We start from the raw sequence: 16,448 nt of genomic DNA, 5'->3' as shown, positions 1-16,448 counted from the left end.
AGATGCCGTCTTTTAATCGCGGCAGCCGCTTGCGTTTCCTTGGGAGAGGTGCTCAGCAGAATAACTAATGCATTCAGCCTGGGAGGGTGCAGCATGCGGAGAGCGAGCTCCGGCTGCAGCCTGCAGCATCAGGTATAATAAGAACTGTATTGTTAATAATTGACTGTCTTTTCAATAATCTTTCCTGATAAGGGAGGCAGCCCAGGTGACAGCCTAAGCAGCGCTTAGCGTTTTATGTTTTATGGAAAAGTTATCTATGCTATGGAAGGTAACTCATTTTGTACAGTGGGCTTCAGCTGTCCTCAGAAAGGTCATATGAGATCAATGGGCTACTTTATTAGAAAATTAATCCCTCTTTTGTGCTTCTAGTTTTAAACATGTATTTGCTTTCTGAGCAAGGTCACTGCTCAGCTGAACAACTTTTTAACAACTGGAAAAGGCATGTTTGCTGCTCCGAACCCTTCACTGCCGGCTCTCGGCACGGGAAAAGATGCCTCGGAGGACGGCAAGCGCTTCTGCTCCCCGATGGGTTTGTAGGTGGGAGCATGAGAAGGTAACACGACAAGATGCTTTTCTAATGATAGTTTTTCCTTTCACCGTGCAGTGTTAAAGCCATTGCTGCAGTGCAGGAGAACACGACAGGCAGAGCTCAAAAAAATGTTGTATTATAGCTAATAAGACTGTGCTAATGTGCTGCTCAGCAGGGATGAATTATCTTCTTATTTATAGGTACAGGGTTAAATGTTTCCAATTTAAAATTACTAGCAAGATGCTCTTGGAGAATGAAATTCGTATGTATTTGTCTTTGTGGTTCAGTTAATTTGTTCTTTAAATCTTCTGGGGTGTAATGCTGCTCTCCTTTCTGCTGGCTGGTGTGGATGGGGGAGCGGGTGGGTGCTTACATTGCCTGGCAAGTGGGACAGAGTAGAAGAGGGGTTAAATGTGACTATAAAGAGCCAATGTTTGAGACAGGGCTATTTAAAAAGACAGTCCCTGCAAATGGGCTGCCCCACGGAATAAAACCAGTTCACTCTGTGCTGTTGCCTTCTCATATATTTGCCTTCTTGATTTCCATTTCTGTATATATTTATTCCTGCCTTAAGAAAAGCAATGTAATTTCATTCAAGGTGAAAATCAGCGATGCTGTGCATGTGGTGATGTCGCCTGCCTGGAGAGGAAAATCAGTATTCTTCAATTTTATGCAATAGGGGAACTCAACAAATACAAAACCCGACAGAGGGTCAGCGTAACAGGTATTAGCAGGATGGAGACCCACCTAAAAACACTGCCCTGCCCCGAACTGTGGGCCAGACCCTGGGTGTACGGGTACACTTCTTCCAGCGAATTACTTCATTTTTTTAATCTCATTTTTATTAAGGACAGGCATTGGAGAGCACCCATGGGGTCCAAGGAGCTGTGGTTTTGGCTCAAAGCCATCTGCCCCATGCCTGAGCTGCCCCAGGGGGGATGGGAGAACATCAGCAAGCTGGTAGGGTACATTCAACATCCTTTTACGAGGCTATTTTGACGTAGATTGGTCAAAAGAGAAAAGTCATAGTATCAATTTGGGCTGCAGAGTTAGGACCCAGTCAGCTCATAAATGAACTGATTAGATTTAATTATCTAGATAGTAAAAGGTATCCTATTCACTGGCTTTCCCCCCCACCCCTCTAAATAAATGACCTAGAAGAGCGCAATGTAGCTGGTTGGACTGTAGCTGGGATCTGTAAGTGCTCCGTAATTGACTGTAATCGGAAAATTAAAAAAAAAAATGAGAAAGACATTAGCATTTGTTTTGGCACGTGCTGTTTATTGGTAGGAGGAGAGAAGAAATTGCCCTTTATAGAATAAGTGCAGTTAATTGGAGAGCATGTCAGGAGGCCGCTGGTCAAGGTGTTCAGAAGCTCGCATAGCATTGGGCAGGCGTCAGCGTTGCCGTCTGGCCGCATGAGCATTGAGGAGGTACCAACCCTGGAGGAGCTTTTGAGAGTTTTCATGTTCTCCTTGGGTTGGGACCCTCCCAACTTTCCATCAGGGCTATACATTGACAGTAAACGTGAAGTATCCATCCCATGATAACAATACAGCAGGATTTGGCTTCGTTTTCCTGCTGGTCTTTGTTGTAGTTAAACCATGTCATGTCAGCGCTTCTAGAAGAGAATAACAGCAGTACCTCTATACTTTATATATCCTAATCTGTACTGCATATCCAGTTATCGTGCCAGATAAGGTGCTGTGGGACCATCTCTGGCCAGGAATGAAATTAGATGCTTGAAGGAAAATCCTAAACAAACAACCTACTCTCCAAGAAACCCTCTCATTTCCCCCATAGCAGGAATTAAAAGACAGACCTTCTCACTCTGAGCAATGTTGCCCTTCTCATGCAAGTCAGGAAGCCTCCTACAGTGATGTCCAACTGCCTCAACCTCTTTCGCCCTTGCCAGCCTCCTCCCTGTGTCTTTCTACAGGGCACAGAGGAGAGAAGCTTCACTCAGGGCTTTTCTTGGTTGTTCCCAGCCTTAATCTCCTCTCACGCTCCAGGAGGATCTCACCCATGTCCACATGATGGGAAAGAGCTGGAGGGCAATATAGACCAGGCTGGATGTGAAGTTCACGATGTAGACTGTGGTAGATCTCCACCTGAAGATCTTTCCTGATATGAAAGTGATTTTTCTGTATTTTAGTGCAATTTGGTGAAGGTTTTTTATAACAGTGTGGGCATGCTCTGAAATAATGGGTTTCATTTGAACAAGATTTAACATAAATTTTGAATCTTGGTTGTTATGCATTAAAAAAAAAAGTGACAAACCAGTCATTTCTGTGTATAGTTTATACCCGTCGCTGTTTGCAGAGATGTTATATTATGTTGCATATATCCAGTTTACAGGAGTCAATGAAGAGTCCTTGTGTGATCTATCTCAAGCCCAGTAGAAATTATCCTATATGCCTGTCTTTCCTTGTTTGCAGTCAAAACCATCTGTAATGCAGGGGATATTTTATAAGAACCAGCTATCTGGTATGTGTCTATGAAGCATGAGTTGTGGCCACTGGAAAAGGAGCTATTGATTTAAACAGCTTGAAAGTGCTCAGCAGACACAGTCGGGCTGCAGAACATGGGAAATAAGAGGGGGGTGGCCTGTGAAGAGGTGTAAGGCTTTAAGGAGAGATTAAGTTCAGATGATTGAGCTTTTTTTAAAATTAGAAGTATCTGTTTCTTTTTTTCAAGGGTGAAGCGACTCATCTGCCCTAGCTTGTCAGAGGATGTTTAACTGACAGCCCGATTAGACCACACCATGGAGAAGACAGATGGTATGGAGGCCACGGGATGTTTGTTTGGTCATTTGTTTCTTGAAAAAAAAAAACAGCCAAGCCCTGAAGTAATTTCTTTACCAGAAATACTGTAAATAACCTGTTTTCTATAGATACGCGCTAGGGCCAGGAGGTGAAAAATGCATCGTTCATGTATTATGCAGACTTCCTAAACCACAGCAAAAACATGGTCACAGCTCTCAGTTCAGCACGTATTTGTCCTCCTGTCCTTTGCAGGCAGGACAGATCTCCTCTGCTCCCACCAGCCAGGCTTTGCTCTTGTGCCATATTACACTGCATGACGTTTTCCCTCTATCGTTCCTCTGACTTTCACGTGCTGCTTCCCATCAGAAAGGCAACCGCATCTCGGTGGTGCTCTGTGACGAGCAGCACCGACAGCTGTGCCAAATTCTGCCGGTCGCCACACAGCTGCTGCACCAGGATGGAGACAGGGAGCAGCCATGAAACCTGGTTTCTCCTGGTCGAGCTGCTCCTCCTCATCCTTATAGAGCATGACTTGTTTGCTCAGAGATGCAAAGCAGCCCAAACCACGGTGATTTCAGGGACTTGCCGCATAAAGAAAAACAAGCAATGATGCAGGGGTTTAACTATTTAGACCCTCAAGGCTGAAATTTGGGGGCTGTGAATTTTTGCAGGCTGGATCTGACTGTATTAAGTTGTATTAAACCAGGAGCCTCAGCCTGTGCTGCTGGAGCTGTGCCGTTTGCCTGCGACGGCTGGGTGGGCAAGCACTGTCACACATTCCGTGACAATTTTCCTCAATTAAAAGCCATGCTTGGTGCTGTGCAGCCGGTCACCTTGGGAGGCACGTGTTTTGCATGGATGCGGCTGCGTAAAGCAGCCCCAGCTGGCGCTGTCTGGGTCCGGCCTCTGCCCGGTGCTGTATTCATCATTTTCAAGGAATGATTTGTGACCTGGTGTTTGCTGATGAAATGATGCAATGATTTTCCCGCTTGGCGTGCACGGCACTACTTACGCCACTGAAAAGTTAAAACCAAACCAAAAGCCTTGAAAAATGTAATTGTCACAGATTGGTTCCACCTTTGTTTTTTGAGCTGGATTTATTATACATCGGGCAGCTTTTTATACCTATACAGACATGTAGCTCTGCCTGCAAAACCGGCTGTTTGCTTAATTGCCAATTAGAGCCGTGATTTCAGCAATTTTTCGGCTTCCTCAGTGCAACAATTACCTGATCCACCCCCGGAAAACTGGATCGGACCTTTGCACGTGTTGCTGCATCTCTGCGCAGTTTTACCACGAGCCTCTGCAATGATGAACTGCAGCCCCCTGCCTTCCTGAAACTGAGATGAAAAAAGCAGTAACATTTTTCCCCTGCTCTAAACATATTTTTTGTTGATTTTTTTGTTGTCTTCAAAATTCAGTCATCTCTTTTCTTTGGGTTGTTTCAGCAAATGGCCAGCCACCCAAACCCGATGGGGAGAGGGAGCAGCCCCGCAGCCTCCCCTACTCCGTGGAGACACCGTACGGCTTTCACTTGGACCTGGACTTCTTGAAGTACGTGGATGACATCGAGAAAGGGAACACCATCAGAAGGGTTCACATCCACCGGAAAGCCAAGCAGCCGAAATTCAGCACCCTGCCCCGAAACTTCAGTCTGCCCGAGAACAGCTCCTGTGGATGCACGTCTGCTCCCAGCAAGAGCTGGACGGCAACCTGCTCTTTCCCCCAGCGAAAGGCATCGCTGGGGGCTGAGGAGACCCCCGGTCCCCTCCTGCCCAACGAGGCACCCCTTCCCATGGCTGACGAGCCGAGTTACCGGAGAAAAGCCCTTTTGACGGAGACGTGGCGGCAGGCGGAGCTGGGGCGGCAGGAAGGTGAGCTCCGCGGGCGGCCACAGCTGCTGCGAGCCTCCAGCCTGCCCGATGCGCTGCCGCCTGGCCATCCCCCGCTGGGGGATGGGCGGCTGCCCTTGCCCCTCCAGCCACCTCCCCAGCCCTACCATGACCAGAGCGGCTCCGAAAGCACGTTTTGCCCCGTGCCACGTTCACCTGGCTCCGACAGTATCGTGTTAAATCTCCCCCGAGAGATGAGCTTGGAGCAAGATGTCTCCTTGGGGCAGAAGGAGCATCCGAGTGGAGGCAGTCCAGGGCTGGTGCAGATGCAGGCCCCGTGGCAGAGCCAGCATCCCGCGGCGCCGCAGCTGCAGGTGGTGATGGAGAGCGGAGGCGAGGAGGGTGATGCCGCTGACACCAGCAGTTGCTCCGCCTTGGCCGGGGGTATACCAACCTCACCAGGTGCCCTCCAGCTCGCAGAGGAGAACCCTGGGGAAAGGGAGTTAAGTGTAAGTGCAATCACTCCAAACGTGCTGCAGAAAGCTGAGGAGGGGAGTGTCCGGGCTGGAGAGAACAAGGAGAGCTGTGGTCCTCAGTCTCGTGATGCAGGAGAGCCCGGCCGGGTTGCCGCGCTGAAGCAGCAGATTGCTGCTCTGGAGGAGCAGCTGAGCAAGAAGAAGGAAGAGCTTGAGCAGATCAGGGCAGTGCTGGAGCAGCAAGATCATGAGATCAAGGAGAAGGAGAAAAGCATTAAGTTACTGGCCAGCTCCAAAGCTCAGCTGGAAGAGAAGCTGTGCCGGGAAAACACCAAAGAGGCCAAGCTGCCGTCCAGGCAGAGCAGCGGGGCTTTGCAGTGCTACGATGCTGCAGTGAACACTGACCTCTCGCAGGTAACTGGGGCCAAGCAAGCCCATGATAAAGGCATCAATGTAAATATCCCAGTGTCCACCAAATCCATAGGATGCAGCGTCCGCAGAGCAGACAACATGAACGCGCAGGTGATGGAGCTGGGTGCTTGGAGAGATCAGGGACTGGCAGACTCTTGCACTGGTGTCAGTGGAGAGGGACCCCGACATTCTGGTGAAGCTGACATCGAGGCTGACCTTCATGCACCGTGCTTCACCCAATTGAAGATTGATGAGCACCTCAGCGATGACAATCAAAATCACAGGAATAACTACGATACCCGGAGTCTCACTGCTCATGCGGTGACGGCAGGAAGCTATCAAGGAACAAGAATTGGCTCAAACACAGGAGGAAACAAGGCAGGCTTTGGCGAAGATAAACCTCGAGATGGGCTGGAAGAGGAAGGTCCCCCAGACCACGAGGATCTCCCTGCTGTTGACCCCATCGGCCAATATGTAAAAAAAATCCAGGAGCTTTTGCAGGAGCAGTGGCTGTGTTTGGAGCACGGCTACCCCGAGTTAGCGAGCGCTATTAAACAGCCGGCTTCCAAGCTCAGCTCCATTCAGAACCAATTAGTTAATTCCTTAAACTCGTTGCTGTCTGCCTACTCTACGCAAGGGCCCGTGGATAAGGAGAATTCGAACACACACTATCAACAGTTGGGTAAATAATATTGGCATAGGTTTCAACATGTCCGGGCCAAATCTCTTCCCATTTATTCAAGTGTTGAGCAGGGGTGATGCAGTGGAGCTTGGTGGTATTCATATCAGTCAGTCAGAAATAGCCCTCGTAAATATGTATGAGAAAGGCAAATCTCTGCATATCATAAGCTATGTGATCTTAAATAAAAAAAAGCAAAGAAAACCATGTAGGACCTGATAAAGCTGTGCCTCAGTTACATGCAGGATCAGCTTCCAAAAGTGGCCGCGCTTGTGGCTATTCCATCAAATAACCATTTTTCTTAATTGGATTGGACACCTCAATTTGCAAGGATATGGGACTCATGCTCATCTGGGGTAAATCAGCATGAAGTTCGCCAGAACCAAAACCAATTCAACCTAACTGAGCAACTAGGCTGGGAAAAGACCTGTCCCCACTCACAGCTGTTCATCTAAAATAATTTTAGCTTATATGAAGATAAGAATCCAAAACCGAAGGCTGCTTGTTCACTGTTGGGGGGGCTTGCAAATAGATAAGTGACCTATTACTTGTAAGCAATACATGTGAGACTATTCAAACTCCGATGGAAAGACTCATCCATGTAGTATTATAGGAGATTTACACAGGAGATTTCCAATACATTAGTATTGAAAAAAATAAAAAAGAAAACATTATTGCAAAAGTAAAACCTACTTATATTCATAGGACATGTATATAATTCCCAGTCACTTCCTTTATATTCCCAGCCACTTGGAGATGTTTGAGACCCATATTTTAAAGGTGGCAGGGCAGGTTCAGATTGTGGCCAGGTGCATCAGTAGTTTTGCAAGACATAAAAGGCATCTCCTAAGATGAACTAAGATGCTTATGGTTATGATTTGTAGTTTGTTGCTAGAGGTTGGGAATAATAATTGATAATTATGGCACATCTGCTTAATTAATCTATTATTTTGTATTTTGCTAGAAATCTCTCCAACCACAAGTCTTAAATCTATCATGAAAAAGAAGGGTTATGGTTTCCATGCAGGAGGCAATGGGACCAAAAAGAATCTTCAGTTTGTTGGGGTAAATGGTGGGTAAGCATCCGTTCAGAAGAGAAAACTGCCTTTTAACATGTGTTGTCCTCTGTATCGCTGAAGAAGTCATTCTTTTTTTTTTTTCCCCTCTTTTCCCCTCCAAACCTCTTGATTAAAAGGCCATTTGAAATGGAGCCTCTTTTCTCCCTTCTTTAATCCAGCACTGATAACCTGTAAGTAACCCTGTAGAAAATGTTGGTGTTTTCAGTGCAGTGAGGGACACCCTGGGGACTGACACTCTGCACACCAATCTTTTGGGGCTTCATCCAAAACCCAGCTGGGTCCATGGGAAGATTCCCACTAACTTTGGTGGGTTTTGGAGGAGGTCAGCATTGCCTGGGTGGGCACGCTGCCACTAACCTGCCTCCACTCCAGCGACAGCCAGCAAAAGTTGGTTCAGGGACTGAGAAAAGACTCTTTCAATAAATAAGAAATTACCTTGGGGTGAAGGAGACCCGTATTTTAGGTTGTGCTCCAACACCCAGTTCCCCGTGTATCCAATATCTAACACTCTTTGGCTTTTGAGCTAACTAGATACAACGTCTGCTGTAGATGCATCTCTAAGAGCAGCACTGGCACATCTTCTACCGAGGAGTACGTGTGCTGGCACAAAGAGGGCAGGATGCATTTCACTGTCCGTTCGCTGTGCAAACAGCTATGTGTGCAAGTTTGGATGCTGGTTTCTGCTGACGTACACTTCTGACTTCCCAGCTCGATGGCTACTGCTGTTGGGTTCATCAGGGGTTACTTACTCTTGTTGTGTAGAGCTTCTTCTACCAACAGTCGCTGAAATGAGTACAACTTGTAGCAAGTAGAGGAATCTCAACTAGTTTGAGAAAAGTTTTGGGATGCCTCAGAGTGAAACGTTCTGTCTCCTGGAAGATGTTATTGTTATTAATACTTTTGGACAATCAGAGAGGTCTCTCTAGCAGGGCTGCTCGAATGGTGGACTCAGGCCCGTGCTGGAGCTGCAAACACAGTTTTTGTCTAGCGGTCCTCAAGGTTGCCGACATGCCGCCTTTCCCACCTTGCCACAGGGTCCGTGTTTCTCACGGCTCCCCATCAGTGTGCCAGCAGCTCCCAGCAGGGAGGTGGCACACAGCGCTTCCCTGGCCACGCTGGGGCTTGTGCGATGGACCTTCCTCCAAACCAACCAAGTAGTCCTTGAAGTAACCTTGCCTGCTGCTAATTAACTGCTTCTATCACGCTCCTGCTGGCTTAATAAGCCAAAAAAAAAGACTAACCCCAAATTTGGCTGTGGCTCTAACCTTTGAACTTGTGTATCACTCTGGGCTTCATCCAAGGCCCATTGGAGTCAGTGGGTGTCTTCAATAAGTCTTGGTCAGCCCCTGTGATTGCAGTTGGGGAAGGAGTGAATAACATGTGGTGTCCTCAAATAGCTATGAAACGACTTCAAGCGAAGACACAAGTTGCGAAGATAGCCCATCGGATGGGGATGCGGAGAGCGAGATGGAGAGAAGAGCTGATGATTTGGAGCCCATGCAGGCGAAAGCTGGATGTGAAAGCGAGGGGGCTTCGTCGGGGACCTCCTTGCAGGGGAGACGTGAGGACGAGGACCTGCAGGAGCCATCGGCAGAAGCAGTGCCTTGCACTCAGCACAAGGCTGACAGGTAACCAGAAAACCAGACAGTGATCACTCTTTCCATCACGTTTCTGCAGCCACAGGACACATGGCACTGCATTCAGTCGCTCCTACAGGGCTGGGGCCGGTGCTTCATCTGCTCGGTGGAAATGCAGACACTGACCTCTGTAGCCATGGGAAAAGGCTTTAAAGAGCTAAATATTTTTTGAGTTACTACAGAATCTAATGGGGATTGGTTCAGACGCTATGCTTGACTGTGGAAAACGCAGAGTGAGTCATATCTGGTTAGAATTAGCTCATTTCTCACCTCGCAAGTAGAGTTTCTAAGTAAAGTTCTTTGCAGATTCAGGAATAAGATTCCCACACACTTTAAGGCTTCTTGTAACAGATGAAGTTGACCATACAGATCTGGAACTCTGGACTTAAACAGCTATTTAAGTGCTTAACTTTGTACCTAAAACCTGTGTCAAGTCAATGGGACAACTTGTGTCCATAAAGTTAAGCACTTGAATAAGTGTTGAATGTATTCTGACCTAAACTGCAGGTTCTCCTTCCTGCTTCAATACCTCCTGCAAGTTCTGTCTCATGGTGGATTTACAGAAGTATTTTCCCTTTAGATACAAACCGTCTGAAGATTTCCTTGATGACTGCCAGCTACTCAGCAAGCACCTCTCAGAAATCAGGACCACAAGCGACAAGCATCTGGTATAGATAATTTTCAATCCCATTTCAGACACGGTTCCCGCTCTCTGTTACGTTTAATGGATAAGATTATTCTGACGACGTGTTGCAGGCTGTGCCCTACCATGCCGTGGACAGCTTTGTGAGGAGAGGGGGAGAAGATGACCTCTGAGTCAGTTTTAGAATAGCCAAAAAGAAAGGAAAAGGGGGGGGGGGGGGGGGGGGAGGTGGGGGTGTTTTTTTCTTTCCTCCTTGAGATGTACTCTCACTTACTTGAATTATTCTATTTCCTGATTGGAAGGGGGGGGGGGGGGGGTGGAGAAGATGATGGCTTTCTCTTCTTACTCATTCAAGCTACCACAGGAAATTCCTTTCCCCCTTAAGTTATAGCAGTAATCCCAAAACCACAAGCTAAATACCGGCTGGGCGATGCCAGAGCACAGGACAAAGTGGCATGGGGCGAGGAGCTGGGGCAGCGACCAGTTTGCAGGATGACTACCCCAGGAGTAATGGTGAGACCTTGGTGTTTTCAGCGGCACGTCCTGAGCACCGTCTGCCAGGAGTGGTTCCGGGTGTCGAGCCACAAGTCCTCCAGCCCGGAGGCAGTCGCAGCATATCTCAAGGCGTTGGGGGCCATCCAGCCCCAGCTCCTGGCGATGGTGGTGAACCTGGCCGACAGGAATGGCAACACGGCTCTTCACTACAGTGTTTCCCACTCCAACTTCCCAATTGCAAAGCTCCTGCTAGACACAGGTAGGAACAGCCACTCTGCTCAGCCATGGCTTTTGTTGGGTATGGGTGTGAAAGTTACTTTATGTCGCTCTTGTCAATGGGGCATGATCCCATAGGGGATGACCATGGCCAGCAGAGCAAGGTAACACGGATCCGTCAACAGTCTCAGACATGGCAGACAGTGAATGAGGACCAGGGTTGTCCTAGGGAGTTCAGTCAGGAGCAAAAGGAGATGGGACAGAGATGGGGCTGGGGACCAACTACAACCTACATGCGAGGGAGCCATCTAGTAGACAAGCATGGGGCCAAGGTCCATCCAAGAGACAAATGTGGGGCCAAGGTCCATCCAAGGGACAAGTGTAGGGTCAAGGTCCACCCAAGATACAAGCATGGGGCCAAGGTCTATCCCAGATAAAAGCATGGGGCCAAGGTCCACCCAGGAGACATGGTTGATCTGAATAACAGCATCCTCCCCCATGGCTTGGCCCTGGTCCCATGGGTGTGGGCAGGAGTCCCAGCTGAGGCTCCTCAGGGACATTAAGGCTCATTAGAGCACTAATGACACATCTTGAGGGCTTTGCAATCTGACTTTGTAGAGGGCTCAGAGTCCCTGTGGCCAAGGGGTGTCTCTCATGGCCCCAGTCCAGGTGGGATGGGGTGGCTCCCCCAGCTTCTTGTAGCAGAAAATGCCACATCATGGCTCAGAGCTGGAGGATCAGACCCCTGAGAGCATAACAAACCTCACAGCGCTGCAGAAAAACTCCATTTTAAACTACTGAACTTTCAGCTCATGTTGCAAAGAAAGAAAATCTCAGCTGAGCTTGTACGGGGGAAAAATGCACGCACGATCAGCAAGAATAAAGGCACTTTGGCCTTTTCTCATGGGCCAGACAATCTGTTAAATGTTAGGGAAATGGCAGATTATCATACACATCTATAACCCAATTGTTGCCACAGATGCGCAGGGAGCCATGACGGTTTGTCCCCTCCTGCCGCTGAGTGCCTGAGGCAGCCGGGTCCCCAGGGCAAGGCTGGACCCACGCCCCAGCCTGTCAGACATGGCTCGTTCCTTGTGGTGGAGTTGGAAATAGGCTCTTTGAGGTGAAAAGTGAGTGAAATGGGGCCAGGACGGATTTACACTGCCTGTTGGGTGACGGTCATCTTTCTGCTGCGCCCTTGCTGCAGGAGTTGAAGCAAACAGGCCACAGTGCCACAACTGGCATGTGCCCAAGGCATTAATTATCCCTCCCCCCTTTTTTTTTTGTTTATGGTCTTTGGTTAATTGAGTTGACCTCAGCAATTGTAATTAACTGTAGCAATGCGTAGCACCAAATATCCTTTAATGCTGTGCTCACAAGACTAGATATTTGACACGGATAAATCTCAATCCTGTATAATTATGGAAACTCCTGTTTCTGGGAATATAAGATGTTGCATGTTTTATAATTCCCTTTTTGCTTCCCATTTGCTCGTCTCTCTCCATCTGATTCATCGTGGGGCTGAATCCTTCCCTGTGCGGTGCATCGCCCGCCAGGCGTGTGCCGCCTGGACCTGCAGAACCACGCCGGCTACACGGCAGTGATGCTCACCCCGCTGGCAGCTGCCGAGACGGGCGAGGACATGGACGTGGTGATGAAGCTGCTGAAGGAGGGGGACGTCAACCTGCGAGCTGCCCAGGTGCGTCCCCGTAGTTCTGCTGTTTCTTTCAAAACTGAGTGCGGCCCTGCATGGGATCATGCCATGGCTGCGGGCAGAGGGTGGCCAGCCCATTTATTTGGCAAAGGCATCTGCAAAGTGACTCCTGCTGAGCTCGTAGCCTCCTATTTACGGCCATCGCTGTGTGATGCTGATTCAGGCTGTGAAATCATCATGTCCCCATAGAGGTCTCGGGTTGCGGGGCGGATATAATTCAAGTTCCTTACACTGCATGTGCAGCGCCAGGCTGAGACTCAGCCGTAGACATCAGATTGGAGTTGCTGTTTCCCAAAAGTTAGAAAAGCAACCTCAGCCAAATGGCAGCATGGCCACCCAACAGCTCCCTGTGAAGGGACACGAGAGCTGGGTAAAATGAAGAGGCAAAAGGAAGGCTGAAAATTTTGCAAAACAATTTTTCTGAGCTAAAAAGTTAAAAGCGGTGCGGGGTGGCCCCAGGGTACAGGATCCCCAGGTTTGCTGGCGAGCAGTCGTTTCATCAGAGTCACACATTTCAGTCTCAGAGGTGGCAGTGCCCTCATGCAGCTCTTCTTCCGAACAGCTGTAAAAGTTAGTCTAGGCCTAAGTTAAACTGCCCAGGAGGGTTAGGGGGACCTGGCTTTGGAGGCTACTAGGGGACGGGCGGTTTGGCCATGCTGCTGCAAAGACCCTCCGCGTGGCTGTGGTGCAAGTGAGCAGATATCTCTTGCAATACCTGCTGAAGAGCCCCGGTGTTATTTAATAATAATAATATGCAGTAATATGCAATAATATGCAGTAATAGTATGCAATCTTATGATATATATGCAATAATGACATTCATTATTATTATAATATGTAGCAGCCTGAATGGGCAGGACTATAGGTGGTTAAAGGGTGTTCAGCTTTTCACTGTGTGGTTGCAGGGAGGCCAGACCGCCCTGATGCTGGGGGTCAGCCACGAGCGGGACGACATGGTGCGAGCCCTCCTCTCCTGCCAGGCCGATGTCAACCTGCAGGATGAGGAGGGGACGACAGCCCTGATGGTGGCCTGCCGGCAGGGCAACGCTGACATCGTCAGGCTCCTCTTGGCCCAGCCCGGCTGCCAGGTTGCACTGACGGACAAGGTGAGGCTCTGGTGCCGCACTCGATCCTGTACACAGCCTCACATCCACCAGGCAGGGAAGGCTCACATGGGATCACGCTTTACAGGCAGCAATCCCCGAGTGGTGGTTTTTAAGTGAAGAAGTACAATTTCCGTCCACTTTCTAATCGGGGACCTCTTAGGAGAGTACCCCAGTTTTGATGCCTGTTGTGCAGTGGATGGGGTGGCTGTGCAGCATCCTGTATCCCAGCCGTAGCCTGGGCAGGAGCACTGGGGGAAAGAGCCCAACCTGGTGTAAACCTAAAAAAGAAGATGAAATCCTCAACATGTGGAATTAGAAGAGCTTCAGCTCCAAGAAATTAGCAGCAATTAACTCTCCCCTGACAATGGACACCTCTCTGGGGGGACACGTGGGATGGGGCTGGGCTGGGAGCAGCATGGCTGGCCGGTGGAAATCCTCCTCCTGCACAGGCTCACGGCAACGGGCCACATGGCTGCATTTATAGTTATGCAACTATTTTCTAATTAAACTACAATTTTGTCTAAGACATGCGGGTCGGCACAGGGACCAGGAGATGGTACAGCCAGGATGCATGTTATGCGGTTGAGGTTAACCCCCAAAACACCACGGGGAGGTTTGCAGGACAGTGACTCATTTTAAACGAGGGAGGAACCGTAGGGAAGGAGGTTTTGGGGGTAGATGGCTGGGTGCGAAGCTGCCCTGGCCAAGCACTCGCTGGAGAGCTGAGAAAAACTTGTCAGCAGGCAGACTGCAAACAGCCTCCCTTAGCAGTGATGGGGCCAAGAAGTGGGGGCTGTTGAGGATGGAGTGGAGTGGATTACGGGGGTGGCCGGGGCGAGATGCAGGGATTCGGGCAGTAATGTCTTCGCCTGCTCCCTCCCCGCAGGGCGGTAACTCGGCCCTGTCGCTGGCCCAGCACGCTGCCCGTGGGGACATCGCAGCGCTCCTGCGAGCCCACGCCGAGCAGAGCCCATCCCTCTCTGCATGACCGAGTGGAAGAAGAAGCCGGGACACGGAGCGGGGAGCAAACAGCTCCTTCTTGTAACGGCCCCGCTGCCTGCCTTGGCGGCTGGGGCCAATATCGCAGGTTTCCATACGTACAGGGGGATGAACCCTGTCAGTTATCTGCAAATGTTCCCTGTGTCTAATTCTCCTCATTAAGCCTGCTTACACCCCCCTAATCTATGCACATTGCCACAAATGACTCCAAGCTCTCCTATACACTCCTCCCGGTATAGATTTGGCAGCGACCGAAATGAAGGAGAAAAGCACATTAGAAAAGCAATACTTAGTCTTTTGTAACCTTACATTATGGTTGTCCTTTTAATCGACTACTTAACTGTATCTCATTTAACTTGTAAGTTTGTGTCCTAATATTTATTATTAGCGCTTCTGTACGTAGTGGCAGGCAGTGATTATTCAGTATATGTAACAACAAACACAAGCTGGATGGATTATGTAAAGTATAAAATCCTATTTATGTTTGCTTATGTGGGTCTGATGTAAGAATTAAAAATTAATGCTCTGGGAAAATATTTGAGTATACTAGACCCAAACACACAGACATTGTTTTGCCTGTATTCGGAATTACCATATGGCTCTTTTTTTTTTCTAATTAAGTTTGAGCTAACAGGGAAGCATAGCCCATTGACATGCACCGTGCATCAGCACATGCAACGCTCGGGCACAGCAGGGCGGATCAGGTTATCCTGAGCACGGCATGAGAAGATCACAACAGATTCCCGTCCCAGGATGCGTTAATGTTGTCCAAGAGTTCCATGGAGAGACTCTGCTGATAGATGCCTTTTGGGCAAAAGCCTACTTTCTGCTTTCCCTCGTGCTCAATGTTGAGATGCCCAAACCACTCCCATGTAAAGCCATGCCGTGATTTAGCTGCTGGAGTCAGCTGGTGCCAGGGCCTCCCCCACCATGGGCACCCACAGGGTCAGTCCAGCATCACCTCAAATCATACATAGGGCAGGGTTTTTTTTCTTAAATCCCTCTGCCACTGACAAAGAGAGAGGCAGGGCTCAGGCCCTACTTTTCCAAACATCTTTACGCTGTCATTAAGTTGCTGTGTACTGGGAACTGCCATTTCATGAGGCTGTGCTGTATCTCCGTAGGCTTTGGTGGACCTGGATGCCATCGCCAGTTGAGCTGGTGCGTAGTACACCACCGTAAACCCAGAGCTACTTGTCATCACTAAAAGCAAATCTCCCTAGTTAGCTAATTACTTTTCTTTTTTTGTTAATAAGCAGAAGTTAATCCTAGACTACTTTGGTTGCTTGTAAGTCAGTTCACATCATGATGAAGTCTCTCTTGAGCTGCCTTTTCCCCTTCCCTCATATTTGCAATACGCAGCAAAGCCATTGCCGAGTCCCTGTCCTCATGCCGGTAATGCTCCCACTGCCTTGCGGGGAGGGGAGGACAGACCCCGCCCTCTGTTTTCCATGGAAATTTGCCGTCTGCTTCGTTTCTTTCCTTTCTTCATGATTTCAGTCAGAAGCATTCATCATCTCGAATGTCTATCTATCTGCCTTTTTTTTAACTCAAAATGCAGTTACCTCCTTTATGTATAAATAAACTCGAGTTAAACCTTTACCTGCATTTACTCCCGTGCCTGTCCCCATCGCTGCGGTGCTCTCCTGGCGCGAGGCAGCAGGGATGCTCTGACAGACAGACCGACCCCTAAAAGCAAAGGAGCGGGGAAGGAAAGCCCTCAGCCTGTGGTGACTGCACATACAATGCATGTCATTAAATCAGTCATTTTTGAGGTGTTTCTTCAGATCAGTGACCCCTCCCGGGAGGTCCCAGGCCCCAGGTCACCACACAGACATGGCAAGGTGGATTTTTTTTTTTTTGCAGG

At 48.9% G+C, this 16,448-nt stretch overlaps 1 protein-coding gene across 1 annotated transcript; it reads left to right on the top strand.

Moving 5' to 3' along the window:
* The first annotated feature begins 3,271 nt into the window (after positions 1-3,271).
* Positions 3,272-16,180, top strand: KANK4 (KN motif and ankyrin repeat domains 4). The gene is made up of 9 exons (XM_009319818.1): positions 3,272-3,309; positions 4,743-6,695; positions 7,657-7,768; positions 9,169-9,399; positions 9,989-10,076; positions 10,586-10,805; positions 12,319-12,461; positions 13,382-13,582; positions 14,469-16,180. Exons 1-9 carry the CDS (start codon positions 3,294-3,296, stop codon positions 14,568-14,570), a joined length of 3,066 nt encoding a protein of 1,021 aa, XP_009318093.1. The 5' UTR covers positions 3,272-3,293; the 3' UTR covers positions 14,571-16,180.
* Positions 16,181-16,448: the final 268 nt, after the last annotated feature.

This window comes from Pygoscelis adeliae, unplaced genomic scaffold, assembly GCF_000699105.1.
Source record: "Pygoscelis adeliae isolate BGI_AS28 unplaced genomic scaffold, ASM69910v1 Scaffold181, whole genome shotgun sequence".
Taxonomy (NCBI): domain Eukaryota; kingdom Metazoa; phylum Chordata; class Aves; order Sphenisciformes; family Spheniscidae; genus Pygoscelis; species Pygoscelis adeliae.
The sequence above is the reverse complement of the archived record's forward strand: the minus strand, read 5'-3'. Positions and strand labels throughout refer to the sequence as shown.

What these genes read in the sequence shown, in the direction of transcription:
- KANK4 (XM_009319818.1), top strand. An exon ending in CACACACTATCAACAGTTGG is followed by an intron (nt 6,696 to 7,656) that starts GTAAATAATATT and finishes GTATTTTGCTAG; the next exon opens with AAATCTCTCCAACCACAAGT. An exon ending in TTTGTTGGGGTAAATGGTGG is followed by an intron (nt 7,769 to 9,168) that starts GTAAGCATCCGT and finishes GTCCTCAAATAG; the next exon opens with CTATGAAACGACTTCAAGCG.